The 16,409-nt window shown below is 39.4% G+C and overlaps 2 protein-coding genes across 2 annotated transcripts; both read left to right on the top strand.

Annotated features, from left to right (window-relative positions):
• Positions 1 to 565: 565 nt before the first annotated feature.
• fbxo21 (F-box protein 21) lies at positions 566 to 7,512 on the top strand. The gene is made up of 12 exons (XM_053326209.1): positions 566 to 789; positions 1,435 to 1,570; positions 2,118 to 2,227; positions 2,431 to 2,552; positions 3,293 to 3,439; positions 3,727 to 3,863; positions 3,975 to 4,111; positions 4,398 to 4,577; positions 4,764 to 4,896; positions 5,085 to 5,275; positions 5,409 to 5,566; positions 6,452 to 7,512. The coding sequence occupies exons 1-12, from the start codon at positions 566 to 568 to the stop codon at positions 6,691 to 6,693; spliced, it is 1,917 nt and encodes a 638-aa protein (XP_053182184.1). The 3' UTR covers positions 6,694 to 7,512.
• Positions 7,513 to 7,797: 285 nt separating this feature from the next.
• tesca (tescalcin a) lies at positions 7,798 to 16,113 on the top strand. The gene is made up of 8 exons (XM_053326214.1): positions 7,798 to 7,871; positions 9,380 to 9,449; positions 9,995 to 10,075; positions 12,012 to 12,151; positions 14,265 to 14,326; positions 15,610 to 15,717; positions 15,807 to 15,854; positions 15,939 to 16,113. Exons 1-8 carry the CDS (start codon positions 7,811 to 7,813, stop codon positions 16,029 to 16,031), a joined length of 663 nt encoding a protein of 220 aa, XP_053182189.1. The 5' UTR covers positions 7,798 to 7,810; the 3' UTR covers positions 16,032 to 16,113.
• The last annotated feature ends 296 nt before the right edge of the window (positions 16,114 to 16,409 follow it).

The following is a 16,409-nucleotide window of genomic DNA, read 5'->3' as shown; positions in this document are numbered from 1 at the left end:
GAATAAGGGCTTTAAGAAGCCAAATTTCACTGCCTTCAATGTTGTCATATGATGTGTTTTTTGTGCATGTGACAAAATCTCTTGAAATCTCTTGTGGATAGATTACGTGCACTTTCTCTAGTAAGGATGACACCACTTGATCCCTAAAGAAAATCTAAACAAAAAAAAAAGCATATAAAAAAATAAAAACTGCAACTATTCTTCTTCATCTGATGCTGATGATGATGATGATGACCAGCAAAAATTCCAAACATTCCTCAGTTTCAGTTTCTCTAATTGTGAGAATTTCCTGCTTCTCTGCGTTTTATTACGCACTATTCTTCCTAAATTGTTGGGATTTTGTTATTGTTATGTTTCAAATTTTCTATTCTTTGTAAAACAACAAATATTACTACAATGTTTTCCACATTTAAAAAAAGTTTCCGGGGAACTTAAATGCAGCACAGCTTCTCCTTAAACTCTGACCTGACAGCCAATCGCGCTGCACTACTCCTCGCAAGCCACGCCCCCTGCGCCATAAATGGGCGTGACCTAAGCGATGAGGTAATCGGGGTAAACAGTAAAGATGGCGACGTCTGTAGCCGGAGAGGGGCATCAGAGTCTAAATGGGATTATTTCCGAGCACCAAACTAAAAAATTGACCGACCTGCCGACCGAGCTGCTCGAACACATCTTGTGCTTCCCTGCCCTCAAACATGACGACATTTGCAACGTGTCCTGCTGCTGCAAGCGGCTGCAAGACGTTTGCCACGGAAGGGGAAAGGTCTGGGGACACCAGTATAAACTCAGGTGCTGTCATCTTTTTCTTGTGCTTTATTCCTTCGTAGGTTTGGCCTCTTGTTTATTTCCCCCTACTTTCTACAGAAGCCAGCCCCCTCTTGTCTATTCACTCATTGCCTTTATGAGAGGCTTAAATGGCTGCACAGCTACTTAAAGGTGGGTTTGGTTTACTGCGAGCTTACAGCCAGCTGTCAGCGGTTGACATTTTGCTGATGCACCAAATTCATCCTCACGCCAGGCCGGCGGCAAATCTCTACTCTTGCAGACAACCGAGAAGCGTGTGCATCTTAGCTTTTCACACCCCTTTTTACAAGTTGCAACTTAATCCCCTAAACAGCCCAAAATGAAACTGCGTGACCTTGAATGTTTGCATGTAAGCCTGTGATCTGCAGGAGAGTGCAGCTCTTGCCAAAAGCTAAGCCCTCCTCTTGACTGACTTGGCTGCGAGCACCACATTACTCTCACGATTGCTTTGCTTTTTCCTTTTTTTTTTTTTTTTTTATTGCAAAGAGAAAAAAACAGCATTTGCATTAGGATGATAACCACTTTCATTTATTGTAAGATGTCATATGCTGCTTGAGGCACCTCCAGAATAATTGAAGGCACGTTCAAGAGTGATGCTGAAATAACTGTTTTTACTCCTTTCGTCAACAGATGGCCAAGACTGCAGAGGTTTTACCGTCAGAATGAGTGCTGTGACTGGCTCAAAGAATACAAAACACGCCACAGAGTGGGTATACAAATAAGAAGGACCGTGGAATCAATCTCCAAAAGATTCTTCACAGAGGTTGTAAGTAATATTTTAATTGGGAATACTTTTATTAAGAAGCATGAAGGGGCTGCAACAAATGTCATATGTCACAAATCATTTTCATTATCAACTAATCTGTCAATTCTTTTCTCATTAAATCAATTAGTTGTTTGGTACATAATGTCAGGAAATGGTGAAAAATGGTGATTGCTGATTCCCAGAGCCAAAGGTGACAACAGTCCACAACCTCATACTGTGTAGAGGACTGAAGGAATAATAAAATATTTACATTTGAGGGGCTGGATCAAAATAGTTGGCGATCAATTTAAAAGTTGGCAACTAATCGATGAACTGACTGATTGTTGCAGCTCTATAGATTGAGCTGCAGACTGGTACAAGCATTTATGTTGGTTGGGTCAGCTTAAATTTGTCCTTCAGAGATTCTTTGCAGATTTTTTTTTACTTGTGTCTGAATTGTGTGTGTGTGTGTGTGTGTGTGTGTTTGTTTGGTCTGTGTGGGTGCATGCTTGTGAAATATGCCGTGAGCTTGCCATGCTCCATACTAACCCAAAGATCTGTAACTCAGCCTTGCGTTGGCCAGGTTCTGGGAGACAGCTTTGCAGAGATCGAGTCACTCGGGATGCCAGAGCACTTCTGCGAAGATGAGCTCCTCTTCATACTCAACTCAGATAAGAGGTGAGAGCAACACTGCGCCCGCTGTAAAACTCATCCCCTAGCCACACGCTGGATTTTGCAATCATTAATGTGATTGTTTGTCGATCATGTTAATCCGCTCAGAGACTGCTGTAATTATGAAAGCTCTTGTTGTTGTGTTGTGTAAACTCTCGCCCCTTGCACCATTAATGTCTCTCTCTCTCTCCTTCTACGCACATCATTAGGAAAAGCTTGACCCTGAAGTACTATGCAAAAAAAATCCTTTACTTCCTGAGACAACAGAACATCCTGAGGAGTTTGAAGACTTTCCTGGAACAGCCTACCGAGCAGCAGTCGGCACTAGAAGGTGAAACCAGTGGTTCCCAAAGTTTATTTAAACCATAGCACCCATTCATAGTGGGCTTCTTTGTTGTCATGGTGATATCAAATGTGTTTCTTTTCTTCTGCTGAGATGCAACATTCACTTACATTTTTAGTTTTTTCAACTTCTTTCATATTCAACATCCTTGTGGGCAAATAATGGGTGTTTTTTGTCTCAGTGTATCTCCTGAGCTTCACTGACAGATGTGACATATCGGTGACAGACAGACAGGTAGCTTTTGGTCTGTTCAGGTTCAGTCGTGTCAGACTGTGCTGAGCTCTGAGATTTATTAGTGTTTCTCTGAGCTCTGTTACATCGACAAATCCTTCAATCATGATGACAGTTGTAATTTCTTACTGCTGTACACCTGGAAAAGTCACAAGCTGGACACCATGTTGTGTCAATATGATTGGCAACTGTGTGCTGTTGTCAGTAGACTTGTTTTTTCTGGGTTTGACACAGTTTAAAAACACATTTTGGATGTGGTGAGATATAATTAGAAATGTACAGTTATAAATATGCCAGCCAATAAATCTTGCTGCGCCCTCTTTGGGAATCACAACTCTTGATGTCTCCTTGCATAGTTTATAGTTTGGGTTTTTTTTTTATATAGGAGGAAGATGGTGATCCAGACAATACATTTTGCATAATTAAGAGATTTTTGTTTTCTAAGCATCTCTACCTCATGCCCCCCCCCCTTTTCTTCTTCTTACCTCTCCCTCTAGGTGCTGTTCTGGTGGATCAATATTGTAACCCCTTGGCTGACATCACATTGGACAGCATATCAGCCCAGCTGGATGAGATCGCAGAAAAAGTAAAGAAGATGCTGCGAATCAAGAACACCTCTCACCCCAGCCTACGTATCGCTCCGGGTGAGCTTTCCAAAACCAAAATATTTAGGATGAAGAGTTGTGTTTGTGGGAAGTTGTTTTCAAAATGCATCAGCACTAAATATTTTAGGCCCATTCCCAGTATATTAAGAAAAAAACACAATACAAGTACACTTATTTGAGCAAAGATGTCAGTTAGACAAGATCAACAATAGCAACCTAAATTTTGGACACACTTTTTAATTTAAGTGAACAGAAAGGTGTGTCCAAACTTTTGACATGTACTGGTTATTTCCCTTCTGAAGCTGTGTTTCTTGTGTATGTTGCAGGTGACTGTTTTGTCTTGGAGGACTTTGAGCTCCAGAGGCAGGTGGTCTGTGCACTAAACTCTGTCTTGTATGAACAGCTTCAGTACAAAGGCAATGAGTTTGACTACTACAACCCTCTCAACTCTTACATCCACCAGGTAGAACATTTTCAAAGTTTTTCCAACTTTTCCTAAAATTAAAATAAAAAAAATCTCTAGAAATAACATAGAACATTTCACTTAATTGACTTTTTTTTCTTTTCCATTTAGGTGCTACTACGCCATACAGGCATCCCCATAAGCCTGTCTGTTCTCTACATGACATTGGCCCGAAAGCTGGGTGTTCAGCTGGAACCTGTCAACTTTCCTAATCACTTCCTGTTGCGCTGGTGCCAAAAACCAAGAGGGTGAATATAATTCCAATCACTCTAAACATAAAGAGTAGAGCTGTTATTTATGTACCTGAGCTGGGCTTAAATCATAGGTTAACCATACTTGGAGCAAAAGTAAAATGTATTTGATTGTTCAATTTATTTTCTATTTAAATATGATATACTATAATTATCCATTCTGGGTTTATTTATTTTATAGAAAGTAGTTAATGGATTCAAAACAAGAAATCAAGCCTTTGCGTGTGGATTGAGTCTGTTCAGCATATTTTCATTTTAGATTTACTTAACTAACTTCTTGCAGGAGCGAGGACATATATGACTTTGTCTACATTGACGCCTTTGGCAAAGGCAAACAGCTGACTGCCAAGGAGTGCGAGTACCTCATTGGCCACCAGGTGACGGCAGATTACTACAGTGCCATCAATACTGTGGAGGTGCTGCTCAGGATGGTGGGAAACCTGCTTAACATTGGAAAAAGAGGGTAAGTATATATTTTCCATAGAAGAGGTCTGATTTTAGCACACTTATTAAAGAGATTATAGAGTTTGACCGGAATCTATTTCATGGTAGCTGGAATTAAATGAATAAATGTATGTAATGTTCTGGTTGAATCACTTTTCCTGCACTGTGCAATCTCTCTCTTTTTTTCCCCTTTTTTCTTTTTAAGGGAGGGCAATGAAAAATCCTATCAGCTGCTAAGAGACTCGCTGGACCTCTACCTCACTATCAACCCAGACAACGTGCAGTACCTGCTGCTGCAAGCACGCCTCTACTTCCACCTGGGCATCTGGCCAGAAAAGGTGAAGACACAACCCGATGCTCTTTTCTAATCCTCTGATAGAAGTCAATTCACAAAGTCTTATCTACCGTCCAATATAAAACACTTACTTGGCCTTTGCTCAGTAGTTTAATCTGTAACACACAGTGCTATTGCCCAGCTCAGACACACTCAAAGTTTCCATCTGCTGATATTTATCCTCTCTCCCAGGTGCTAGACATCCTGCAGCACATCCAGGCGTTAGATCCCTCCCAGCACGGGGCAGTGGGTTACCTGGTGCAGCACACACTGGAGCACATCCAGCATAAGAAACATCCTGTGGCACCTGAGGTGAAGAGACGTAGTGCTCCAGAACACCTGGAGGTCCAGTATTCAGTGGGTCTCATCATGAAACACAAGAGGTGAGTCATGCTGACACGTGGTACCGCAATGCTCCTCCATGATATCTTCTCTGTTAACTGAATACATTCTTCTGCAATCTTCCTGTATAAAGATTGCACAAGTGTGTCCGTCCTGTTCCATTTCCTCCTATAGGTCAGGTTATAACTGTGTGATCTATGGCTGGGACCCAAAGTGCACCATGAGCCAGGAGTGGATCACCACCATGAGGGTCCACCAGCTGTCCAACGGTGCCAACCAGCCCTTCTACAATGTCCTTGTTCAGGACGGAACATGTCGCTACGCAGCACAGGGTATGGATCACACACACCAACTTCTATGATGATAAATGTCTTTGTGGTTAACGGGTGTTTAGAGGTTGTTAGATGACTTATGAAATAAAAATAAATACATTTGAATACATCATTTAAAATAAATGATTTAAAATAAATCATTAAATATGAACAATATTCGATAAATGTCTTTTTTGGAAGAATGTATCATTGCACCCTCGAGGCAATGACTAGTAATAAGTCAAGTGAAATGGCCCAATACAAAAAAAATGAGTAAATCATGATTTGTTGTTCTCCATTTTCTCTGTGATGAGAAATACACCCCTTCTTTTTTTTCCCTAGTTTATTTCATGACGAATATTTTGTGTCTCTTTTTAATTTGATTTGCAGAAGTTGAATAATATTGGAACATAAACCAATTGAATATGTTTGCTACTAAAACAAGTACGAGGGAAAGAGCAGAGAGGAAATCTGTAGCACAAACTATACAGCCTATGAACAGATGAAATATTACATTGCATTATGAATCTAACTGCAGGAGGGACAATGGAATGTGTTTGTACCTGCACCTTGGCACAAAAACTAAATGGCACATGACACACTTCATGCTTGGATCTTCCTTTTAAAAGATGATCTTGATTATAAGAAGTATTGCATCACTTGCATCTGTTGCTCAACATGCTTTACAGGGACATTATAAGACATGAAGCTCTGAATTATAACTTTTCTTAATAAACTTAACATGTCTATATGTGTGTCTGACCTGACTATATGTGTATTGATTATGGCTTTTTTTTTTTTTTTTTTTAACATTTCATTTCATACATATTACAAATTTACTGTGTGTGTACATATAGCATGTGTCTCTCTTAAAGAACATCACACTATTTCATTGTTGTTCCACAGAGAACCTGGAGCCCCACTCAGCCCCTCTGGAGATCGGCCACCCGGAGGTGGGTCGCTACTTCTCAGAGTTCGCCGACACCCACTATGTTGCCAACGAAGAACTGCAGACGCGATACCCCGAGGACATGGACGAAACCCTCGGCACGGTGCAGGAGCTTTATCACAGACTGACACCTGGCTCTGGGAACCAGGACCAGGCTCCTGCCACAGACCAAAACAACCACCAAGCCATGCCAATGTAGCAAAGACACTGTCCAATACGCTGCCAACATAGGCTAAACACATTACTGGCCACCCATTCTCAATTCACAGTCCACTTATCTGTTTACTTCACATACTCAACGTTAGGGCATGTGTGACAATAAGGTTTTTTTTGTAAAAGACAACCAGTTTACAGTATTTCCATAAAAGTGATAATTTGTGTAGCAACTCCTTCATGTTCAACACACAACTGGAAAACGTATTTCAATATTTCCAGGTCCATAAGATTGTGAGGAAAAAAGGATACAAAAAGGTGCAGAGACATATTGGTACTGTTGTACCAATGATTATGGCCACCGTGTTTAAATACTACAGTGTATAGTATAGTATCTAATGCAATGATGAAGTTGAGTTTGAAAGAGGGAAAAAAAAAAGTATGGAAATTCAGCCGCTAAGTGGAGGAGTAAATTCAGGATGGGTATCCAAGTGCTGTAAATCTCCCTTCACCTAAACCAAGGAATGCTCCTGAACGCCTCACACGTCCCTGCTCCCAGCACCAGTCTAACAAGCCCTCAGCATATAACCTAGTCCTACAGTTACTGTGCCACACAAAAGACTATGAAGAAAAAATACTTTGTAAATTTGACTTTACTTTTAGCTTCCCATCTTTTATTCAAGTTTCATGCACTTGAAAGTTTAACTTTCACATTTCTAGAGTATCCTAATTTTTTTCTGTATATTTACAAGTGAAACATGTAGGATGTCATTGGCTCGTCAGTGTTGATGAGCTGTTCATGGTAATCACAAAGATGAACCAATAAGACACTTGAAACATGACTGAGCTTTGAGGAAACTAAGAAATAAAGCGCTTCAAGTTTTTTGTAGTTTCTCTCTGACTATTTTTACTTAAAATGATGCGATGCGCAATACTAACCATGATTTACTGCAGGAAACTAACAAGAAACAAGAAGACAGCAGGTCATTTATCCGCAGGCTGTATGGATTTAGGACCTTGAGGATGCCAGATGTGGCCAAGACGCCGGCAGACTACAGTTGCATTGATCTGCCGATAGCAGCGCGATAAAGCGGCAGCGGCACAGAAAGGTTGAGCCAGTCCAACCAGATTTTGCGCCCTGACGCACGGCTGGAACAGCAGCGATGGGAGCTTCACAGACGCGCACCAGGCACAAATACCAGGACCTGGCGGAGAAAACAGGATGTAAGTAGGTTACAAGTCTGTAAAAACTAAAATACAAGAACATGGTAGTGTGAAATCGTTAAGTTTTATTTTGTAAATGTACAAGTCGTGACAACTTGGGGTCGTGAAGGAAATAAAAGGTTTAGGCTACATGACTGGTGCGATGATCAGATTTCCATTTGTCCAAAGTGTACATGTGTATTAATACATGGTTATATTGTTGAGATCAGTAAACAAGGAAGAAACAATCAAATTATGCAAAACGTCTTCCATTGAGCAAATAAAGCCTCAAATGTAACCGTTCTTGATTTAGCCTATTCTCTACTTTTTTATTATTCCTTAATTTAAACACAACGACTAACTTCATAAACAAGTCATCTCACGCATAACTAATCTGATTTTGTATTATATCTTTGTATGTTGATATTTATAAAAACGAATCCAACTTATCTTAAACACACTTTCTCTCATCCGTTGTGATAATCTGCCTCTTCTTCTTCTTTCCTCAAAAGATTCAAAGTTCAAAACAGTAACGAAACAAAAAAGCAGAAAAAGAAATGTATTTTTAGTAAAGGCAGAATCTAAGGACAAATCTTTGCATGCAGTGGCATGCCTAGTCAAAGTAGTGGGGATAAGGTTTGCATCCCAGACAAAGCCTAACTTTATTGAGACTGTATAGGTCAGACTTTGAACTGTTTTATTGCCTTCACTTCCTCAAGGTGGGGCTTTGACCCCCTTTTTTCTGAGCTCAGTGGGATATTTTATGGATTTATATGTTCTGGACTATCTGATGAAATTGCAGCAACAGTCTACACACACTTGCTAGTGTTACATTGACCTAAGTTGTTTGTTGTTGTTTACTTTTATACTTGGCTAATTGGTCCATGTAATTGTAGTTAATTGTCTATTCCATCTTCATCTACTGAACTTGATGAAAGCCAGCCACCTCTTGTGTTATTATGTAAATGTCACACTGCCTACATCAGCCAACAAACCAGTTTCTGCAGGAGGCTGTTACCATATTCTTCACCCCACACTGCAAACATCCATTCAGTAGAGATAGGGAGAGGAAATAATGGTCAAAATAAACACAACTGTTTACGGAAACAATTGAAAATGCCAACCCTGTCTACATATGGGAGCAGGCAGAGCCAGATTATCATGTTTAAACCTTTCAGTGTGTGGCAACTAGTCCACACAGTGAGTTAATGATTCAGGGAACCCTTTGAAATGGCATAAAAAGACAATCCCACTGTTTGCATAGCCATTAGACTGATAGTGGAGCTGCACCCGATCAGTTTCTGATTTAAAGAAAAGTTTAATTCAGACCCAAAATCCAATATGTTACAATTTAAAAGAAAATACACAAATGAGTGATTTTAATTTTATGTTTTAATGGCATTTAAAATGTGTGTTGGATATGTCTTCTAAACAATCAAATGAGTGGGTGTGGAGTGATTATGGGTGTATGCATCAGTGACATACTTTCATATTGTTGGTTTTGTTTGCTTTGTTTGTTTTTTTCTTAGTTTCTTTGGAGCAGATTCAAAACCTGCACAAAAGATTCCAGTACCTGAGTCAAAATGATGAAACAATAAGGTAATAAATAAATAAACAAATAAAAGCTGCCATTCAGCCTTTTCAGTCAGTCAAAATACTACCTGCATGGTAGCTGGAGTGTTGAATTGTGGGTATTTGTGGTATCTTTGGCACAGGCATGAACAAGCACATATGGTGAAACACACAGGCTGAGCTAATGCACACCCACACGCATTAGCCAAATACAATATGTCAATGCATTTGGGCACACGTACTACACACACACACACACACACACACACACACACACACACACACACATTCATTCATGTATGAACACACACACTCAAAACTGTCACAGTGGCACACTAGCAGTGATAGGGTTGCCATGTACTGAATTTGTTCCTCCTTTCTTTTTAAAGGGAAGCAACTTGTCATCTATTTCTCCTGACAGTTTAACTTCTGAAAGAGTTTCTGTTACTTCCCACAATTAACGTTCAGTGTCATTAAAAAATGCTGATACAGTCCTGTAGTGTCTGACGATGATGATGATGATAATGATGATGATGATGATAATGAAATTTCTTTTTCTTGTCGCACTGCAGCAAAGAATGCTTGGCCAGAATACCGGCTCTGGACAACAATCCGCTAAGAAAGCAAATCATCGAAGCCTTCTTTGATAAAAGGTGGGAACAGTTCAGTTATACGTCACTGCTGGTAAATGGCAATTTCAGTTGCTATTATCAAGGCTGTCTTGATATTATTTTGAATATTTTTTTTATTTTAAAACTTTATTTAAATCTCAAGGGCACACTAGAAGAAACAAACAAAAAACAAAAAAACAGTTACATTCAAAAGCAGAGTAGCTGGAGATCATATTTTTAAATTGGTTCATAGTAACAATTGTGTTGCGTTTGGGTGTCTGTTGCATCATCCTAGAATACTTTACAACAGAGAAAGTGAAAGCAGTTTTACCAAATTCAGTATTAGTCTGAGGAAGGCACAGACACAGATAAAGAATATATTCAAAACACTCTCAAAACCAGACCTCTATTATATCTGTAAAAATTAAGTCTTCTAATATCTGTGTGTCGGCCTTTAACTGCATGGAGGCCAGAAACTGCTAGCTAACATAGCTAACAAGCACTTAGTGTTTGTAGTAAAAACTTCTTAAACTTTGTTTTTCGTGCATATTAACCCTCGTATCGTCCTCCCGGGTCAAATTGACCCTTTCTTCCTTCCTTCTGTCCTTCCTTCCCCCTCACTCCTTCTTTCCTTCCTTCCTTCCTTCCTTCCTTCCTTCCTTCCTTCCTTCCTTCCTTCCTTCCTTCCCCCTTTCTTTCCTTCTTTCCTTTCTTCCTCCTTTGCTTCCTCCTTTCCTTCCTTCTTCCTTCCTTCCTTCCTTCCTTCCCCCTTTCCTTCCTCCCTCCCTCCCTCCCTCCCTCCTTTCCTTCCTTCCTTGCTTCCTTCTTTTCTTCTGTCTTCCTCCTTTGCTTTCTCCTTTTCTTCCTTCCTTCCTTCCTTCCTTCCTTCCTTCCTTCCTTCTTCCTCCTTTGCTTCCTCCTTTCCTTTCTTCTTCCTTCCCTCCCCTTTTCTTTCCTTCCTTCTTTCCTTCCTTCCTTCCTCCGTCCTTTCCTTCCTTCTTCCTCCCTTCCTTCCTTGACAATGAAGATATAACATGTTAATTAATGAGCATTTGAGGTTCTGACAGAGGGATTTTGTTTCCATTTGACAGAGCTAGACTAACTGCTTGTGTCTTCATATGTTCCATACAAACATGAGTGCTATCAATCTTCTCGTCTGACTCTCAGCACGAAAGCAAATATAAATATTTCCCAAAATTGTTGAACTATTCCGTCACACGTTAGATATCGTCCTCTATTTGCTGTTGATATGACGGAGGTTCTTCACTGACCACAGGCTCATAAACACAGACTGTATGAGGACTAATAAAATTCACTTCACATACTCTGTGTTCAGTTTAATCATTTGCTAAATTATGATGTTAATTAGTTAAATTTTAATTTTAAGGCCTTAAGTGTGGCTGTCGAGCACTGTTACTGAGAGGATTTTATTAACATTAGTTTTAGATGGAGGGTTACACTAACCGTAGGAATGTTGAGTGCTTTAATCAAACTGTTTACAGCTTTACTTCTGTTTGCTTAGTGAGATGAAAACAATGTCAATCAAACCTGGGCGGTCGACTATAACTTTAATGCATCGATTGTTGATATCATCTGTTTCATTTTGCAGTGCAGTTAGTGAAAACAACATCTGCAATTCATCCATTAAGTAAAGGAAAAAAAAACTATAAAGCTATAAAGAGCTGACTGTTGATGTTTTAAAAGCAGCAGTTCCTCATGCTTTGGTAAGCTTAGAGTTCAATAGGTAAAACCACAATGTGTAGACTGTCCAATAAACAAGCTATCTGTGAGTCCATGTGACTGTTATCCATTCACAAAAGTTATATGCACAGTGTCAACCTAAAGGGACCAAATGCAAAATGGGTAGGACTCAAGAAGATATGACCATAGTCTTGAATGCACCCACAGAATCCCAATATGAAAATGTCAGATTTTTAAGGAGGCAAAAACCATTTGATTTCTTCTTTCTGCAACGTAGGAACCAGCATGAGGAGGAGGTGGGCTACTTTGAAGAGATTGGCTTTGAGCAATTCCTCATGGTCATGTCTCACTTCCGTCCGCCAACCCTGAAGACGACAGAGGAGGAGAAGGAAGTTATGAGAAAGGAGAAGCTTCGCTGTAAGAAACTGCACTTTATTTTAATAACACTATTACAAGGCTGTAAACTGGTAGTCTAGGATTCCAACCAAAGCTTTACTCTTCTATGTGTTGTCCTTCATTTGTTTTTCTCAATAACAAAATACTAGAAAAGAAGTGCACCAACCAGTCCAGGTATCCAACTGGTGTTGTGTATCTCATTTCAATCACCACTAAGCTGCCAACAACAGTGTGGTGAGGCAGAGCTGCATGTGTGAGCACCACATTCCTCACTGCCTTTCAGCTATCACTGTAGATACCCATGGATAGGTTGGGAACATGTCCAGGACAGAAGCTTCACAACCCAAACAGTCAAAAGCATGAAAACATTTGAAACCATATTATCATGACTCAAATTCAGCCTCAGATATCCTTTATACCAGGGGGGTCAAACTCATTTTCATTCAAGGGCCACATACAGCCCACTTTGATCTCATGTGGGCCGGATCATTTAAAAAAAAAAGATGGAAGGAAGGAAGGAAGGAAGGAAGAAAAAGGAGACGGGAAAGAAAGATGGAAGGAAGGAGGGAGGGAGGGAAGAAAGATATGATGGACGGACAGAATGAAGGGAGGAAGGACTGAAGAAAGGAAAGGAAGTAAGGAAAGATGGAAGGAATGAAAAGAAGACAGGAAGGAAAGAAAGTGAGGAAGGACAGATGGAAGGATAGAAGGAAGGAAGGAGGGATGGATGGATGGATGGATGGAAAGATGGATGGAAGGAAGGAAGGAAGGATGGATGGATGGAAGGAAGGAAGGCAGGAAAGTGGGCTGGAGTGGACCCCTCGGCGAGCCAGTTCTGGCCCACGGGCCGCATGTTTGACATCCCTGCTTTATACTGATAAATATAATCTGTTAATTTTAATCTATTCCTGAGATGGAGATATTTTGAATGACTTCCTCACCTCACCTCAACTTGCCTTGTATGATCCGGAAAGAATGCTGCTTTCACTCAAAAGTAGCAAAACTTGATTAACAACTGGGCTAATTAACAACCAACACAGGGCCTGGTACCTCCAGAGAGTCACTTAAGGCACCTGGTATAGTTTTGGCCAATTGTTTTGTGGCTCCAAAATATAAGTAGGTGGGTGAAAAAGCACCATTTAAGCTCAGTATCATCATTAATGATCAATAATTGGAATGATAGGGGCCTGAAGAGGAGCCCTGCATTATTTATCATCTAGTCGTTATCACTTTCATTTCAGTAGCTCACCTTTGTGCACAATTTGCCTTGAGGTCACCTGGCAGGTTAATCCAGGTATTTGTAGTATCTAGTTCTACTAATTTGTGTACACTAGGGTGTGTCTGTAATTGTAGCTGTGGCCATTCTTCAAAATACTAGATATCTTAAGCTGAGTTGGATTTCTGTCTTTCAGTGGAGGAATTGGATAGATTATCATGAAATTTTAGACAGACATTGTGTCAATTTTTATTTATTTATTTATTTATCCTCTGTCGAAAAACCTTGTAACATGAACCCTGGAAGCAATTTCTAAGAATCAATCATAGCCGGTCCTGTGCTTCACACACACCATTAATCTGAGCTGTGTGTCTCAGGTGTCACCTGTTGTGTGTCACTATGTTGTTTACCCACATTTTTGATTTTTTGATTTTATTTTTGGATGAACATTCATCAACACAGCTGTCTGTTCTGTCACACTGACAAATTGGAAAGAAAGAAGAAAAGATGAGACATTTCTAAGACTATTTGACATCAGAGCTGACATTCTGTTTTCTCCAGAGAAACATTAAATATTGCAATGCAGCCAAAATGTTGTTGCACATTGCCAAAAAAAGTCCTTTTTAAGTCCTGCAGGATATTTCGTATTGTCATGGGATTGAATCTTGTAAAGGAATGTAGTGGCATTTGTGTTGTTGCCTCAGTGTGATTCTTTACATTTTAACAGCCACTGATGAGGCCTAAAGGAAACTAGCCATTACAGGATATTTAGTTCTCTCTTATCTCTGCATCTGGGCAAACATTCCCCTAATCACAGCTTCCTCTGGTCTAATAATGTTGTGTGTACTTTAAGCTGATGGTGGAAAGTTTTATCAGAAATTGGACCAAACACTTCATTCCTCTCTTTTGATTTCACAGTTCTGTTCAACATGCATGACACAGACAATGACGGCATCATCACTCTGGACGAGTACAGGAAGGTAAGACAACGTAACCACAAAGGCCTCAATCTGGAATATAGATCAATGTTTCTTTTAATGTGATGTGCAGTTCCGTCTAAAAGGAAATGATGCAAATTTGTATCATATTAATTTATTTAAAGCTGCACAAGGCAGGATTTTTATCTTTAAGTATTATATTTATCAGCCAGTATATCAGAATTGCAAAACTGATTGTACTGTTCTAATGCCCTGTCTTTGTTTGCCTAAATTAACCCCTGCTGTCTGGTTCACTTCTGCACCCACAGGATTTTTTGTGTGTTAAATTGAAGCAAAGTTTATTCACCTCACATGTGATCATACCTAATTTCCATTTTATTTTAATGCATCAAATGACCGGACCTGACCGATATTCCATCTAAGCTAAAGGCCCTGGACACCCACACATTCCCAGTTATTCTTACTGACCATATTGCTCAGGATGGAGTATGGTGGAGCTATTCCGGGAATTAACAATATAGTTCTGAGAAACAAGCCAAAATAAGTGACAATTCACATATGGATGGATCATGGAAGTGCAGGGGCTTTAAATGTTGTTTTGTTCTGTAAATGTGGAATATATAAAGTTAGCCTGCCTATTTACATTAAAATTAATAGTGGTGAGTGGGCTCTAGCTCACCCTTTGAAGTGCATTAATGGATACATCACAGGAAGCATATCAATATGAGATATATCTGAGTAACTCTTATAGAATTTCTGTTATTAAAGTTTCCAAAGAAGTTTAGATTTTAAGACTCATGGTTTTAAAAAAAGAGCATATTGCTTCCTTAATGAGTTTTTACCACTTAAAATAAAAAATAATGCAATCAGGGATTATTCAGATTTAAACCAAAAACATTTTGTCCAGACGGTTTCATTAGATGTTTGATCTAGTTGGATGATGAATTGTTACATTTTGTTGGCTTTTGTACTAGAAGAGATGAATATGAATGAGAAGTGACTCATCATAGTGACTCCGATAAGACTGAATGATTTCCATGTAGTTTTATAAATAGTGGTGAGAAAGAACTCTACTACAGAAGTTAATCTTTTTTTTGCTTAGATTTTATTGGCTACCTTTAGCATCAAGTTACTAGAACCAGTTGAGTAGCTAAAATGTGCATGATATACTCTACATGCAGTAGTTCAGGGACCAAATGTGAGAATTTAGGTTGATTTTTGCTGTTATCTGGAGGTGTAACCCCTGTGAAAATCCTTGTGTGACTTTAAGATTTGATGCTGTTTAAACCTACTAAGTGAGACTGTTAATGTTGTTCTCATCCAAGGTGGTGGAGGAGCTTCTGTCAAAAAGTGGAGCCATCGGGCTTGAAGTTGCCAAGGGGATAGCAGATGCTGCCATGTTGGAAGTGGCAAGCACCAATGTGCCCCACATGGTAATGGAACTTAGCAGAAACTAAACTGTTAAAATTAATTCTCACAGTTGCAAAGTATAGCAGATGAATTGGACTCTTTATCATTTCAGGGTCCGGATGACTTCTATGAAGGAATATCATTTGAGCATTTTGAACAGGTTTGCACTTACCAAAAAAAACACATTAAACACATTTCCCCAAATTTACAAATGTTTGACACGATTATGTTTTTCTGCCCCCAGATTTTAAAAGGCCTTGAGATGGAGTCTAGGATGCACATCCGCTTTTTGGACGTAGACACCACTACAATGCGTTGTGGGAAGGCAAAGTCTTGAAGGAGCTCTTTTACAGAAATGTTTATGTTGCTGCTGTTTTTAGCAGAACTTCTCCAGCCCTTAAATGGAATGAAGAAAAACACTTTTGATATTAGATAATGCACTAATATTTTTGGACTGAGAAGGAAATAGTCATAGACGTACATTTTTATGCAGTTTAAGGTTTGAAAAGGTGTTCAGAGACTTGAGTAACTTCTCTAGTTAATTCATTTTGTTAATTCTTTTTTCAAGTGATGGATTGTGAAAATAGCAAGTGTCATACATTCCAAAGAGATGAATTTCCCCTTTTTTTGTCTCAGTCCTATTTTATCATGTTTCAAACTAAGACACTACCTCTTGCTGATTTTCTGTTTTCTTAAACCAAGCTATTTTATGAAT

The sequence above is a fragment of the Scomber japonicus genome, chromosome 9 (assembly GCF_027409825.1).
Source record: "Scomber japonicus isolate fScoJap1 chromosome 9, fScoJap1.pri, whole genome shotgun sequence".
Taxonomy (NCBI): Eukaryota; Metazoa; Chordata; class Actinopteri; order Scombriformes; family Scombridae; genus Scomber; species Scomber japonicus.
The sequence above is the reverse complement of the archived record's forward strand: the minus strand, read 5'-3'. Positions and strand labels throughout refer to the sequence as shown.

Coding starts and splice junctions, on each gene's coding strand:
- fbxo21 (XM_053326209.1), top strand. CDS start 566: ATGGCGACGTCTGTAGCCGGAGAGGGGCATCAGAGTCTAAATGGGATT. Junction 2,228..2,430: donor ATACTCAACTCAGATAAGAG/GTGAGAGCAACA, acceptor GCACATCATTAG/GAAAAGCTTGACCCTGAAGT. Junction 4,578..4,763: donor CTTAACATTGGAAAAAGAGG/GTAAGTATATAT, acceptor TTTCTTTTTAAG/GGAGGGCAATGAAAAATCCT.
- tesca (XM_053326214.1), top strand. CDS start 7,811: ATGGGAGCTTCACAGACGCGCACCAGGCACAAATACCAGGACCTGGCG. Junction 15,718..15,806: donor GCACCAATGTGCCCCACATG/GTAATGGAACTT, acceptor TTATCATTTCAG/GGTCCGGATGACTTCTATGA. Junction 15,855..15,938: donor CATTTGAGCATTTTGAACAG/GTTTGCACTTAC, acceptor TTCTGCCCCCAG/ATTTTAAAAGGCCTTGAGAT.